The sequence below is a fragment of the Gavia stellata genome, unplaced genomic scaffold, assembly GCF_030936135.1.
Source record: "Gavia stellata isolate bGavSte3 unplaced genomic scaffold, bGavSte3.hap2 HAP2_SCAFFOLD_50, whole genome shotgun sequence".
NCBI classification, from domain to species: Eukaryota; Metazoa; Chordata; class Aves; order Gaviiformes; family Gaviidae; genus Gavia; species Gavia stellata.
The window spans coordinates 284,563-298,832 of record NW_026776473.1 but is presented as its reverse complement, the minus strand read 5'-3'; the positions used below and the strand labels follow the sequence as shown (position 1 = coordinate 298,832).

Genomic DNA, 14,270 nt, shown 5'->3' with positions numbered 1-14,270 from the left:
TGTTGCCGCTTCCCTCATGTGGTAGATGCATGTCCTCTTCTGTGATCGAGGTACCATCTGTAGGCAATGGCTTGTGGTCTTCCGAAGCACGTAATCTGGTCTGATTGATAATGAGAGGCTGTGAGTGATTTAGCTATTCAGGCAGCTATTCAGACTGGTCACCTCTTATAAAATGTACGTGAAGTTATGAATTGTAACCAGGCTTCTTTCACAGTGTCAGCCCTCATCTTTTCACATAGGTCTTTGCTTGTTCAAACTGTGCTTCAGAGTGACTTGGATATGTGCGCACCCTGAATTGAAAATGGTGCAGTCAGAGTCGTGTAGTGATTTACCCAGGCTAATACATCTTGCTCAAGGGTTAGTCTTGTTTTTTCAGGCACACCACCACAGCAGCTGAGTTGTAAGGCTCTTTAGGCATTACCTTACACCTAAGTAGTTTTGAAATCAGGCAGAGATTCAGGTCAGTTTCTGGCTGTGTAGCAATGTCCATATTTGAGTAAAGTGAAAATTTTACCTTATTGTTAAGGAGTTGTTTTTTGTTGGATTGTTTTGATGTTTTGGCTGCATGTGCTCCTATTTCATAAGACAGTTTGACTGACACGTAGTTATTTATTAGCCTGTTCTACATGGTTTAGTTTTCTTATCCAAGCTTTCATTTTACCAGTTGATGCGAGAAGCACAAAGAACAGCACCAAGTATCATTTATATTCCACATATCCATTTGTGGTGGGAGGCTGCTGGAGCTACATTGAGAGCTACTTTTACAACACTACTGCAGAACATTCCAGCATTTGCTCCAGTTTTGCTGCTTGCAACATCTGATGTGTGTCATGCAGATCTCCCAGAAGAGGTATTTCTGTTGATACTTTTCTTACTTTTTTTAGTCAGTTTTTTGTTAATTTATAAATCCTTTAAACGTTGGAGTACTGTGCACTCTTAAGCAAATTCATACTGTTATTACTCAGGCACCCTAACCAGGTCTCTTAAAATTTGCTTAGACAAAACAATGCTTGAAAGCATTTGCCTAAAGTGTTTTCTGAGTAAAGAGATTGACTTTGACCCAACTTTTTCCCCCTTCTCACACACTCATGCTCATTAGACAGACATAAACATTTACTTCAGACAATAATTCCAGTGACTTCAAGATTGTTAGGTACGTACTTAGTCAAGAATATACGGTGCTTGAAATGTACATGGGAAAAAGATACTTTTGCTGAAAAGTGAAAGATAGTTTTACAGAGAAAGTACGATGGTCACACTCTTAATGATGGAATGTAATTTCAAATTTAAATTCTTTATTAAAAATTTCCATTTCTTTCTTCATATCGGTGAAAGCTTTACAAATCAGAAAGCTAAGTTCCAACTTCTGTTTAAGTAACTTGGAAATCTATTTTTAGTTGTATTTCTTAACAAAATTCAGTAAGAGTATGTGCTTAGCTTTCTAGGTATCTGAGAGTGTGCATTAAAGGAAGGTGTTCAAAATGTGAATATGCTGCTCTGATTATTTTGTCTCATTTACTGGGGGGGAGAGAGGGGGTTGCCTAGATGTGTTTATCATCAAATGCTTTGAAAGGGCTTAACTTTCTACAGAAATTCTTCTACGGTTAATAAATTCTTTCTAAAATAAGTATTGAAATTCCTTCCATACTTTCTGGTAGTAGAGATTGAAAAATGGAGTAAAACTTGGAAGTGTGCAGCTTTAGACACCTCATTTAAATTAATTTAAAAAAAACCCACAGCACCTTACCAAAAAAGCCCACACTTGTCTCCTGAATCCTGCCTGTTCCTTCTATAGCTGCCATAAAGATTCAAACTAAAGGACAGCAAGGCAGGTAAATACAAAATAAGCAGTCTAGGAGGTGCTGAATGTCAGCACTTTATCAGTGTATCATAGGGTCCCTTCACTGAGCTTTAACTCTAGAGGTGTTCCTTACAGAAGATACTTTAATTTGCCATGCTAACCTATGAAAATCCAGCCTTTTAAAGCCAAGAAGATACCTTTTCACAGTTTGTCTTATCAAGGTGATTATTCAGTTTAATTTGGAAAGGCACTCATCTTTTTGGAACAGAACATGAATTTGTGTGACCTTACATCTGAAATATCTTTTCTCCTCGTGCTTTAGATAAAGGAATTGTTTATTAATGATGATGAAGTGTTCAAAATCCAGTTGCCTAATGAGGAAGAAAGAAGAACATTTTTTGAGGACTTAATTGTAAATCAAACTGCTAAACCTCCTGCATCAAAAACTAAGACAGGTGAGGATATTCTACATAGAAAACTTTGCTAACTGTAAGTTAACAGCTCTACAGCATTTGCTTTGGTGGTAATTTTCTATCAATAATTTTTCATAGGCTTGTATTTGAGTACCGTAAATTGACTAAAAGTTTCTGATTCTTTTAAGCTTGGCAGACATTGGAAGTACTGCCTGTAGCACCACCACCTAAGCCTCCACAGCTGACAGAGGAAGAAATAAGACAGCTGGAGGAGCAGGAGGAGGATATACTGCGTGAACTGAGGATTTTCTTAAGGGATGTGACTCGTAGACTTGCCGGTGACAGACGTTTCAGAGCATTTACAAAGCCTGTCGACCCAGAGGAGGTAAATTAGTGTTGATCTGTAATACCATTTTATCTGCGTGTATTCATAATTTCTGCGTGTTTATATTTCTCAGAGTTCGTGTGCTCTTTATAGGAAGGTTTGTCTTTGTTTTTAGGACCGTACTATTCTGATTTTTCAAGAAGCAGGAAGTTTGCTTTTACTTTTGCTGACTCCTTGAGGCCCTCAAATGTCTGTTATTTGAGTTTCACTGAAAGCCCCGGGTTCCTTCTGCAATGCCTTCAGAACTTTAGAATATTTCAGTTGGAAGGGACCTATAACGATCATCTAGAGCGACTGCCAGTTAGACCAACTGCCAGTTAGACCAACTGCCAACACAGTTCACTCATGAAAAGGCTTTGACATGTAGGCATGTTACAGCACTGAAAAGCAGAGAGATCTCTTTCTTTATAATTATAAACAGTATCTATAGGACTGTTTTAATAAAGCCTAAAGCTCTCTAATTGACTGTCAGTAGTTTCTGTGAGAACAGGAGTAAGAACAGCAGTTTTTAAAAGAAATTCCAAGATTCTATTCTCTGTTTCGTCTGGGGCTCCTCCGTATAAGATCAACCATAAGGGCTGTGTGGTTTCTTCTTCCTCCCATACACTTCTGTCTTTTTTTTTTCTCATGCAATGTATTGAATAAGTCTAAGCCAGGGGCATATACTTCGAAGTCAGCTGTCGTTTTAATAGAGCTTTGCATTTCAGCAAAGTCCTGTTCCCCTAAACATCCACTGACTTGTCTTTCCCTTTACTTCTAGTTTCTGAGATGTAAATAACCTAAACAAACCTAGATGTCCTCATCTCTACTAGTCATTAGGCTCCTTTTGTGGTCTGAGTAAAGAAATCGGCACCTCTCGGTCCAGTTATCTCATGCAAAAGTAGATGCCTAGGACAGATACTTCAAAGGTGCATTCCTGCACCTTTTTCTTCCCGCCAACAACAAAGAGAATCTCGGGTGACTCTACTGAGAAAGCTTTCTTTGCTGTGATTTGCTGAAGCAAAGTGAAATGAATCCCACTCTGGGTGTCTGCTCCCTTCTCTGCCCCACACGTGCTTCTGACCTCCCTGCTTCTTGTTTTTCCCTCTTCTGGTCTGTCTCTTCAAAGCCAGTTGAAATAGCCCTTCTATTTTCAAGCAACTAACTGGTTAATTTCCATATCTTTGGATGTGTCATAAATATTTGGGGTTTTGAAGAAGTCCTTTATTTTACGTTATTAAAATAATTAATGTTGGTAGATACTGTGTTAAATCTCTGAACACGCATATTTCATTTGTAGGTACCTGATTATGACGCAGTCATTAAACAGCCCATGGACCTTTCGGTAGTTCTCTCGAAGATTGACTTGCACCAGTACCTAACTGCAGGAGATTTTCTAAAAGACATCGATCTAATCTGCAGCAATGCTTTACAGTACAACCCAGATAAAGACCCTGGAGGTAAGAATGTGTTTTGATCCCTAATTTGGAAAAATTAAAAATGTATAAATTGATAAACGTCGTCTGTGGACAGTAGACTTGGGATTAGATCATTTTAAACATCCACAGAGAGCATTTCTTGCCAGGTTGTAAATGTTGGAGCATTAAACTACTTGGACAAGAAATTGTGATAGAAGTGTTGATCAGTAACTAGTGCTTTTGCTTTAATGATTAACTTTTATGTTGTTATGCTGAAAATATTCACTGAGATAACCCTTCAGAACCTATCTATGAAAAGCGCAAAATCTTTCGATAAGTAATCAAAAGAAAGGATTTCATCGGCTGGTAGAAAAGACTCAGTTCTGACTGTAAAATTTCAGATCGTCTCATTAGGCACAGAGCTTGTGCTTTGAGAGATACTGCATATGCCATCGTAAGAGAGGAAATGGATGAAGATTTTGAACAGCGCTGTGAAGAAATTCAAGAATCTCGCAAGAAAAGAGGTACGGTTTTTGACGCTAATGATTTTAAGACTTGTCTGGGTATTTGTAACCAACAATGCAAGACACAATTCTTTGCTATCTGTTCTTTATTGCAAGGTTGTAGCTCTTCAAAGTATGCTCCGCCTTACTACCGTGTAATGCCAAAGCAGAACTATGTTCCTGGCTGTGAGAAAACAGACCCAAAGTGTAACGAAAAGATGAAGATGCCAGCAGCGCCTGTAGATTCCAGTACACCGTGCTCTGAAGGCAAGTTGCATTTTATTCAGACTTTCTTGGAGAAGGTGCTAAAGTCACTGATACCTTCTCTGGTTTTGTGACATAACAGGTTTCTGTGATGCCTGGTTCTTCGTGCCAGAGGCGTTCAGTGTTTTTAATTTGCTTCAAAACGTGAGATAAATCCAGAGGTCTTTCATTCGATAGAGTTATGAAGTTCAAGTACATTGGATGGTTTACATTGTAAGACACTGGACTTGATGACCCAACTGATGTTTAACGGCTCCTAAATTGCTCTCTCTTGAAGTCAAAAATGTTGTACATGGCAGTTTCTGAATACTCAACTAGCTTTTAGTTATGAGAAACAGTATTTTTCCCTTCCCTGCCCTCAAATGCTAAAATCTATGCCACCTCTTAGTGTGATTTCCAACTGAAGGGGGAAAGGGCAGAAAAATAGGGGAGCAATAATAATAGATATGTAAAGGAAAGACAATTATTTCCTCACTTTTCCTGTGAAAAGGACATGAAAGAACAAAGGGACTTGGGTCTCTTTCGGCTAAAACGCATGACATGGTGTGAACTTTCCTGGTCTCCATAACAGGACTAGGAATTTTGCCATTGACTTCACCCATACGCTTTGTGCAGTACTCCGTCGATACAAAGAACGGCGGGTTTTTCTGGAAGGCAAAAATGCTAAGTTTGTTTTAAACAAGGTTAACAGAAAGCGTGTGAGGTGTAAGTCTTCACAGGCAAATTTTTCTCCAGCAAATATTCCCTTAAAATTGTCTCTTTAACTCTGCCCAACATGTGTTTAGCTTCTGAAGTTTACAGCTTTATAACCGATTTGAAGAAGGGCTCGTCTCCAAATGCTTTTCTGTTCATCTATATTAGTTCACGTAGTAAGACAGTAAGCAACTTCACCTAATAACTTTGCTTTCTGGTCATACTTCCTATCTAAAGTAAGAATTTTCTGCTCATAAAATCTTGAAGCTGATGGTTTTGTGAGTGAAATTCTGTAGCTGGCTTTTTAAAATCTAATAGCAAATTGACCTCATTAACTTGCAACTCTTTCTCTAGACATATGTAGGGAGACAGACAATGTTACCTGAGCGCCTTTGATAATTTTCCTTGTAAGTCAAGTAAGATGAGGATGCTGGATTTTGAAGGAAGAACTGTTTTGGTAATGTTTTGGCTTACTTCTTCTGATATCTCTTTGTAGAGATGTCAAAAAGGAAACGCAGAAAGAACAAAGCGTCTTCAAGTATCGCAGCAAAGAGGAGGAAATTTTAGTTCAATAAAGAGAATAAAGTTCCAGAAGACCAAAATGAAGTAGAGAGTGCGGAAGAGTCTCCAGAAGAACATGTTTCTAACATGGATTGCACGGAAGTTGAGTCCACACAGGATTCTTCTATGGAAGAAAATGGAAGCGTACTTCAAGAACGACAGAAAAATGGGCATGAAAATAAATCTGGGTCAGAAAACGAAAGAGAGAGGGTTCTCCTTGTGGCTAAATCTGCTTCTGAAAAGAAGAGTGTCATGCTTTCTGAACATTCAGACCTAAGAGAGGACAGTGAAATGCCAGATTGCCAAATAGCAGCAAGTTCTGAAGACGGAGATTCAAACGGTAAGTGAAAGGTCAAACAGGTCCTTTAGCTCCTTTTTCTTCCTGAGGAGGATTATACTATTTATTAGGGGGGAGGGGGGGGGAGAAGGGAAGGGGAGGGGAGGGGAGGGGAGAGGAAATATTTCCAGTCGGAAGGGACCTACAATGATCATCTAGTCCAACTGCCCGACCAGTCGAGGGCTGACCCAAAGTTAAAGCATGTGGAGGGCACTGTCCAAATGCCTTTTTTTGGGGCACTGACAGGCAGGGGGCATCGACTACTGCTCTAAGAAGGACTGTTCCAGTGTTTGACCACCCAGGAAATGGTGGGCATAGCCCCAGGAAAAGGGGGAGAAAGCAGCACGGGTGGGGATAGCAACGCCACCTGCACTGTGAGAAACACCAAGACTTTTTTGGCAGTTTTCAAGCCTTTATTTTCTTTTACTGCCTGATAATTAGACTTAGAGGGCTGGCAGCCCTTGAGGGCCGGCACATGCCCCAGCTGCTGGCCCACCCCGGTTTCGGCAGTGCCTGGGGCATTCTTCTAGTGCTGCCGGCGGGGTGGCCTCTTCTTGGCTAGAGAGGAAGCCTCGGGGCTGCCGGCCCTCCTCTTCGGGGGTCGCCGTGGCCCCCCAGGGGAGTGGTCCCTGCCCCGGCTGGGAGTAGATGGATGTGCAATGGCCTCCTCGGGATCCTCCGGGGGCTCTTCTTGCTCCCCAGGAATAGGAACGGGGGCAGAGGGAGGGCTGCCAGGACCCCCACGAAGGGCAGCTGCTGAGGTGCTGGGGAGGTCGTCCACGTTGGTTCCCTCGGAGCTGCTGGAGGGGGCCGGGACAGGTGTGGGAGACCCTCCTCGGGAGGCAGCGGGGCTGGGGGCAGCCACGGGGCTGCCCTCCCGCTCCCCGGCAGCATGGCCATCCTCCAGACCCAGCAGACGGTGGGCTTCCCCACTGCACCATCGCACAGCAACATTAATAAGTTGGTGCACAAATGTTGCCGCACGGCTTTGGAGGGAGGCCCCCAGCAGCTGGACCAGTAGGTCTTCATCCAGCCCAAAGAGGACCAGGAGGGGCATGACGAGGTCCTCCACGATGGCCGCCAGCGAACGCCGGTTCCCAAAGATCCGTCCCAGCTCCTGACGCACCCAGGTCAGAAGGGGCTGGAGGAGAGCTGGGTGGACCCGGAAAAGGGATGCCCAGGTGTTGGGCTGGAGGCCACCCAGAGAAGCCCTGGACACCATCCCCACAGGCTGTGGTTGTGTCGCTGCAGGGCTGTGGGCAGCTGGATGGCCAGGAACTCCTCCTGCCTGGTGGCTGACGACGGATGAAGCCACAGGTGGGACAACATGCTCCTCAAAGTTGTCATCTGCCCGCACCGAGTGCACGATGGAGAGGATCCTCCTCTTGCAGAGGGGGCACTCGGGCTTGCTCTCAGCCCACCGCAGGATGCACCCGTAACAGAATTGGTGGAGGCATGGCATCACGTAAGCGGCATTGTCCCAGCTGTCCAGGCATATTGGACAGCAGTTCTCCAGCTCCGTGGCCATGCTCTCCACGTGCTGTGGTGGGCTGGGGGGAGCTGGTGATGTCAAGAGGCTCCCTCGCACCGGTGCTGCAGCAGCGGGTGTCACACTAGAAAAGGAAGAGAGGCCACGGTCATTGGGTGGCCTGGCGAGGGGTGGAAGAAATGCCCAGGTCCCTCAAGAAGGAAACCCTCCCAGCTCCCCAGGGTGAGGTGTCCCCGCACAGCTCACCTCTGCTGCTGTGAGGGTGCCTCCTGGGTGCCCCGGCTGCCTGAAGCTGGCAGGGCCGGGAAAATCCTTTGACGGCTCTGGGGTTGGACACGAGAGCTGCAACAAACAACTCCCTGAGCACGACACCAGCACCAAAGGCCTCGCTTAACACTCCAAACCTCGCGAACTCGCTCAGCTGGAGTGCTGGCACGAGCTGGCTGGGTGCGACTCGGCGCCCAGATATAAGCAGTGGGGGACGCCTGGTCACAATCCATCGCTTGGGAATATCACAGTCCGTCACTAGGTGACATCACAGTCTGTCTCTCGGGGACGTCTCAGTCCATCCCTTGGTGACAACAGAACCCATCGGTTGAATCGGGGATTCAGTGACATCAGAACCCATATCTTGTTGATGACACTGTCCCAACGGGCCATCCTCGCCCAAGGCGCTCACCCTGGCAGCGCTGCAGCCCCAGTACACACATCTGGGGTTACCGCAACACCAGTGCCCACTCCGTCCCCCCACCTCTTGTCTTGTGCTCGGCATCGGTGTTTCATGCCAGTTACCGAGGTCTCAGCCATGTCTTCCCAGAGCCCTGTCAGGTCGCTCTGGCCATGGCAGATGTCTCCAGGCACATACGACAAGAGGGTTCATTGGGTAACACCCCGTGCCTCCCTGGGAGGCTGCGGGACAAAGTCCCACAGGCTCTTCCCACACCCCAGCATGCTGGCCAGCCCTCGGGGCTCCCCTGCTTCCTCCCACAGGGATCAAGGGCAGCACTTGGCTCGCTCTCACAGTTTTTCTCCTGTCTTTCTCCCCTAGCCAGAAGGCACAAGGGTGATGCCCTCTGCTCAGCACCCATCAGGCCTCATGCCGGTGCTATGTCCCATGTGGGATCCTGGACAGGAGGGAGGCCGACATAGCAGAGGGGCTCAGGGGAGGCAAGGAGGGTCTGTGGGGCTGGGGCTGGTTCAGCATGGACCAGAGAAGGTGTTGGGGCACCTCACAGCACACGCTGGTGCCTATGGGGAAGGTATCAATGGGATGGGGACAGGCTCTTCCCAGCACTGCCTGCTGGGAGGGTGAGGGACGGTGGCATTGCCTGAAACTAGAGAGGTTCAGGCTGGAGGTAAGGGATCAAAACCAAAATCCCTGTGAGGATCATGAAGCACTGGAGTGGGATGCCCAGAGATGAGGTAGATCCCTGAGCCTGGAGGTCTTCAAGACCTGAGTGGCCACAACCCAGAGCACGGCAGTCACAAGCCCGTGAAGGGGGGCTCGCCAAAGTCCCAGAAGAGAAAGCACTGCCTGTAGGAAATACAGCAAAGGTTTCCAAAGGTGCAACAGCTTCCAGAAGCTGCAGTGTCAGAAGCCACTTTCTGGTTTCCTTCGATTCAGCAGCTTTCACAAACATTGATTAAAAATAGAATAGAACAGAACAGAACAGAACAGAACAGAATAGTTCCAGCTGGAAGGGACCTGCAACTATCACCTAGTCAGACTGCCTGACCACGCCAGGGCTGACCAGAAGTTAAAGCATTAAGGGCATTGTCCAAATGCCTCTGAAACAGTGACAGGCATGGGGCATCGACCACCTCCCTAGAAAGCCTGTTCCATTGTTTGACCACCCTCTTGGTAAAGGAATGCTTCCTAACATCAAGTCTGAACCTCCCCTGATGCAGCTTTGAACCCTCCCCACGCATCCTGTCGCTCCCTCTCCACTTCCCCTCCTCAGGAAGCTGTAGAGAGCAATGAGGTCGCCCCTCAGCCTCCTTTTCTCCAAACTAGACAAACCCAGAGTCCTCAGCCGCTCCTCATAGCACATGCTTTCCAGCCCTTCCACCAGCTTTCTTGCCCTCCTCTGGATGCATTCAGGGGCCTTAACATCCTTTTTCAACTGTGGGGCCCAGAACTGCACACAGTACTCAAAGTGAGGCCGCACCAACGCTAAATACAGCAGGATAAACCCCTCTTTTGACCGGCTGGTTATGCTGTGTTTAACGCACCCCAAGATGCGGTTTGCCCTCTTGGCGGCCAGGGCACACTGCTGACTCATACTGAGCTTCGTGTCAACCAGCACCCCCAGATCCCTTTCTGCAGGGCTGCTCTCCAGACACTCTGCTCCCCATCTATACTTGTGCCCGGCGTTCCTCCATACAAGGTGCAGATTGCCCAATGCTCCAATCTATCCAGGTCCCTCTGCAAGGCCTCTTGTCGCTCGAGAGAGTCAACAGCACCTCCCAGTTTGGTATCATCAGCAAACTTGCTAATGGTGCATTCAACTCCTGCCTCCAGACCATTGGTAAGAATATGGAACAGAACTGGCTCTAGGACTGAGCCCTGAGGAACACCACTGGTGACTGGCCACCAGCCAGATGTAGCCCCATTCCCTACAACCCCTTGAACCCTGCCGTTCAGGGCCATTATTTGAACTTAGTATTTTAACAAGACCACAAAAGTTATCTGTCTCTCCCATCTTCTCCCATGTCCAGTTAAACAAGTGTCCTCTAACTCTCAAAGAAAGGACATAGAAGTAGCAAACTTCCAATAAAGGAAAGAACATATAACTAACATAAAATAAACAAGGAGTGGAGAAATATGACAGGGAATTAAGTAATACATCACAAATACAAATAAGCTTAAAAATGTTGACATAAAAAATGTTCTTTTTTCAATAGCTATTGCTTGAGCAAGGCACTCGAAATTTCTTGCCAATTATGTTTTATTCCTCTGTCTTAAATATACATGTATAGTTCTAACTTTTCACTGACTGTTTTTGAATGTTTTACTTTTTTATATTATCTCTTTCATATTTTTCCCCTCCGTTACTCTGCTTCCTCAATAATTTATTTAATTGATTCTTTTCGTTCAGTTTTCCTTCCTTCATTTCTTTTCATTCTCCTTCCTCTGGGTTCTGGATAATCTACATCATCTGTGTTTCTAGTCTTTCTTTTTTTCCTCTGCATCCATTTGGTGATGAGTCAATGCCCTAGCTGGAGCAAAAGGAAATAGGCTATCCCAGGCATATTCTTACGGAAGTTGTCTAAGAGAAAGCATAGTTAACTACAGTTCTACATTTTTAAGCCTGTGCTTTGTAAGTGTCCAACTTACGTATATTTAATTTAATGTTACAAGTAACCTATTGCTACTAGAAAGTAGTGCTCAGAAACAATTTAAAGTCCGTTTATGGAAAAGCTTTACAAGGCAGCAGCTATTCAACAGAGTCATCGAATCTATCAGATATATTTAAGTAATACTTTCCTGTCACATTCTGATTATCTATTCTCAGGCATGCAACTTTTTGCATCTTAATCCCGTAAGATTAAGGTGGGCAATCTTATTTGCTTACCTTACTATAATCATCTACTTATAAAAATGCACTTATCATTGGACCCTTTAAAAGGCAGGATTTCACTATTTTGACACTCACCTGCACCCTCACACACCCGCCTCCCCTCCATTTTCAGCCAAGATCATCAACCACTGCTTCAAGAGTACTCAGTTAAACCCTGCCACTGAGGCTGAAAGCAAGCTGCCTAGGACCTTCCAGGAGATCTCCAAGAAAATGCATTAATAAAAAGAAAGAGGAGGACCTTTGCACTGCTGTTTTGAGTTTCTCCCTCAAATGACACTGGGCTTCCCGGAAAGAACATGTTAACAGTTTTAGGAGATTGTATGTCTTCTCTGTGTCAAACGCATGGGAAAACCATAGGCAAAGCCATGTGCTTTTTTAGTGTCACCTACCATAGTTTCTTCTGTAGGTTTTATTAGATCCAACAGCAGTAAGATTCAGATTTTTTGGAATGATTCTGATAGCCTTTGATAATTATTTTCTCTAATTGTAGATAGTAAGAAAGAACCTAGCAAATTACAGAATGATTCCCTGATTGTTAGCCCACCTGTGGTAAGGAATGGCAAGCCCTGAAATCACATGAACAAAGCTAACGAGAAACCTTTAAGGACATGGGAGGCATGAAGTAGATCCTGGAAATCTTGGCAATCTGCTGCCTGTGGGCTGAGGGGTGCTGAGGATTCTCAGGGCTCAATGAGGAGAGTGGCAAGCTAGTAGAAACAAATGTGAGGGGTTGCTTTTTTGGGGTGTTGGTGGTTTGGTTTGGTTGGTTTTTGCCTTGCTTTTGCTGCTCTCTACGTTTTAGTCTAGGTTTATGTAAAATTCTGTTGCTAAGCCAGGATAAGTCTCCTGGGTCCAGGACCCTTCAAAACACCTGTCTTGCCCCGCAATGTGTTGCTTTCAGCATCTAGCTGTTGTTTTAGTCTGTTAATATGATAAGACACAGATGAGATTGATAGAAATACAGAGGAAATGGGCAGTACGGAATATGAATTGGATGTTTAAGAGGAAATACTTAATGGCAAAAGCTACAGATAACAGGGGGAAAATTACATGTCATCAGTAATTAGAAAAATCCTGGCAATATTATAGACATGACTGTCCTTTAGGGGGAGAAAAAGTAGAGATGATATGCAGTGACAGGGTATTGTTCACCCAAACAAAACCTAAAGAGATAGATATTAAATATCACCTGCTAAAGTAGTTTTTCAAATCAGACGTTTCAGACAAGATGTACCTGAAAGTTTCAAGGTGGTTAGCCCTGGTAATTTCTGCTACACTGAAAGAGTGGGGAAAGCCCAGGTATGTGGGAAAAAAATGAAGTCAATACTGCTAAAAGCTCATCAGAGCACACAATCCAGTGGATTACAGGTTTAACCTGAGAGTTAACTGAAAGTAAGCAATGTAAGAGATGATATAGGTTTCAAATAACGACGACTTTCTCAGTGACATGGTTAATAGTTAATATATATTACATATAGTCTATGTAATTAATTCTAATTGAAGTATTTATGTGGAAAAGTTACTTTGTCGAGCCCCGTATCTTGCAGAACTGATGGATAAAAGTAACTGCATGTGTCATATTTCAGCACCTATAAGGCATCTAATGTCACACTGTGTAATCAAAAAGATCAAAAGATTTAACAAAATGTAGTATCCATGAAGCATAGTACATGGATTAAAGCTGGCCAACTGAAGGATCTCAAATTCCGTGTTAATGGGACTTTTTTACTGAATGTTACTCTGAAGTTTATTTTTCCTAATGAAGCCCTGCAAAGACCGGTACCTCCTAAGGACTGGTACTGATACTGTCACAGCTCATCAGGTAACAGCCTGGATTTCACGTGATCAGACGCTGCGTAACATCTAGATACAAAGCATCTATGCCATACAGCAGGATGAGAATTGTACTTGGGAGAGCACAAATCAAAAAGACGGCGGGAGGTAATCATATCAATATACAATTTCTGTGTGAGCCTGCACACAAAATTGTTGTGAGAACAGGGAGATTCTACCACTGTTCAAGTGGCCCAGCTGAGGTTCCTGAAGACATAGCTTACAATTTAAGCAGCCTAGCAAATGGAAAGCTGGGAGAGAGAGGAGTCCTGTCAGTATAGTACTGACTAATTTCATTTTAAAAAGGGCATAGGGTCTTGAATGAGACTAAAAGTTTGATGATACCTGTAATCAACTCGAAGAATGTTACAAATGTGGGGTAGAAATATTCCAGGATACAGACTACAAGTTCCCTTTTTTGAGGTGACAATGCAAGTTATAATGTACTTATTTAAACTGTCCATGAGCTGATGTTTATGTCCTTTGGACTATTTACTTTATTCTCTGGACACTTTTTTTTGTTAATGTCTTTACTTCGCCTTAGTCATTCTAATCTGGTATAGCTGCAGTTTTTTGATGGGCTTAATTAGGAGAAAAGAAGATTTCTTTTTCTTTAAAAAGAGATAGTATTGTAAAGTGACCAAAAAAAAAAAAAGAGTACAGATTCAGGAATAGTTCTAATGTCTGAAATTAAATACATTTTTGGAAAGTGTATTAGATCTCAATGTGATAAAAGAATACAACCACCAAAATAGTTTAGTACAGACAAAGTGCGAGGAGAACAGGTAGAGAGTGAAAGATGCATCACATAAAAAGCCAGGGTCTGAACACGAATAGATTTGTATTTCCTCAGAAGACGTTATTTCTTTGTCACACTTGGAATATGGCTCTGGATTCATCTAGCAGCTGACCAGCAGCATCCCTGTAGTCCTTAAGAAAGTCTTGCCGACCTAAAGGGACCTTGCCTTCCCCAGTAAATGAAGTTTCCTTCCTGTAAAATATTGCAGGTCGTT

The 14,270-nt window shown here is 44.1% G+C and overlaps 1 protein-coding gene across 1 annotated transcript in view; it reads left to right on the top strand.

Moving 5' to 3' along the window:
• Positions 1-11,643, top strand: part of LOC132320989 (ATPase family AAA domain-containing protein 2-like) — a 28,195-nt gene extending 16,552 nt beyond the window's left edge. Inside the window, exons 10-15 of the mRNA XM_059834613.1 lie at positions 665-850; positions 2,124-2,256; positions 2,403-2,599; positions 3,879-4,038; positions 4,398-4,520; positions 11,537-11,643. Of these exons, the coding sequence (XP_059690596.1) occupies positions 665-850; positions 2,124-2,256; positions 2,403-2,599; positions 3,879-4,038; positions 4,398-4,520; positions 11,537-11,643 (906 nt within the window). The remainder of the gene's footprint in view (positions 1-664; positions 851-2,123; positions 2,257-2,402; positions 2,600-3,878; positions 4,039-4,397; positions 4,521-11,536) is intronic.
• The last annotated feature ends 2,627 nt before the right edge of the window (positions 11,644-14,270 follow it).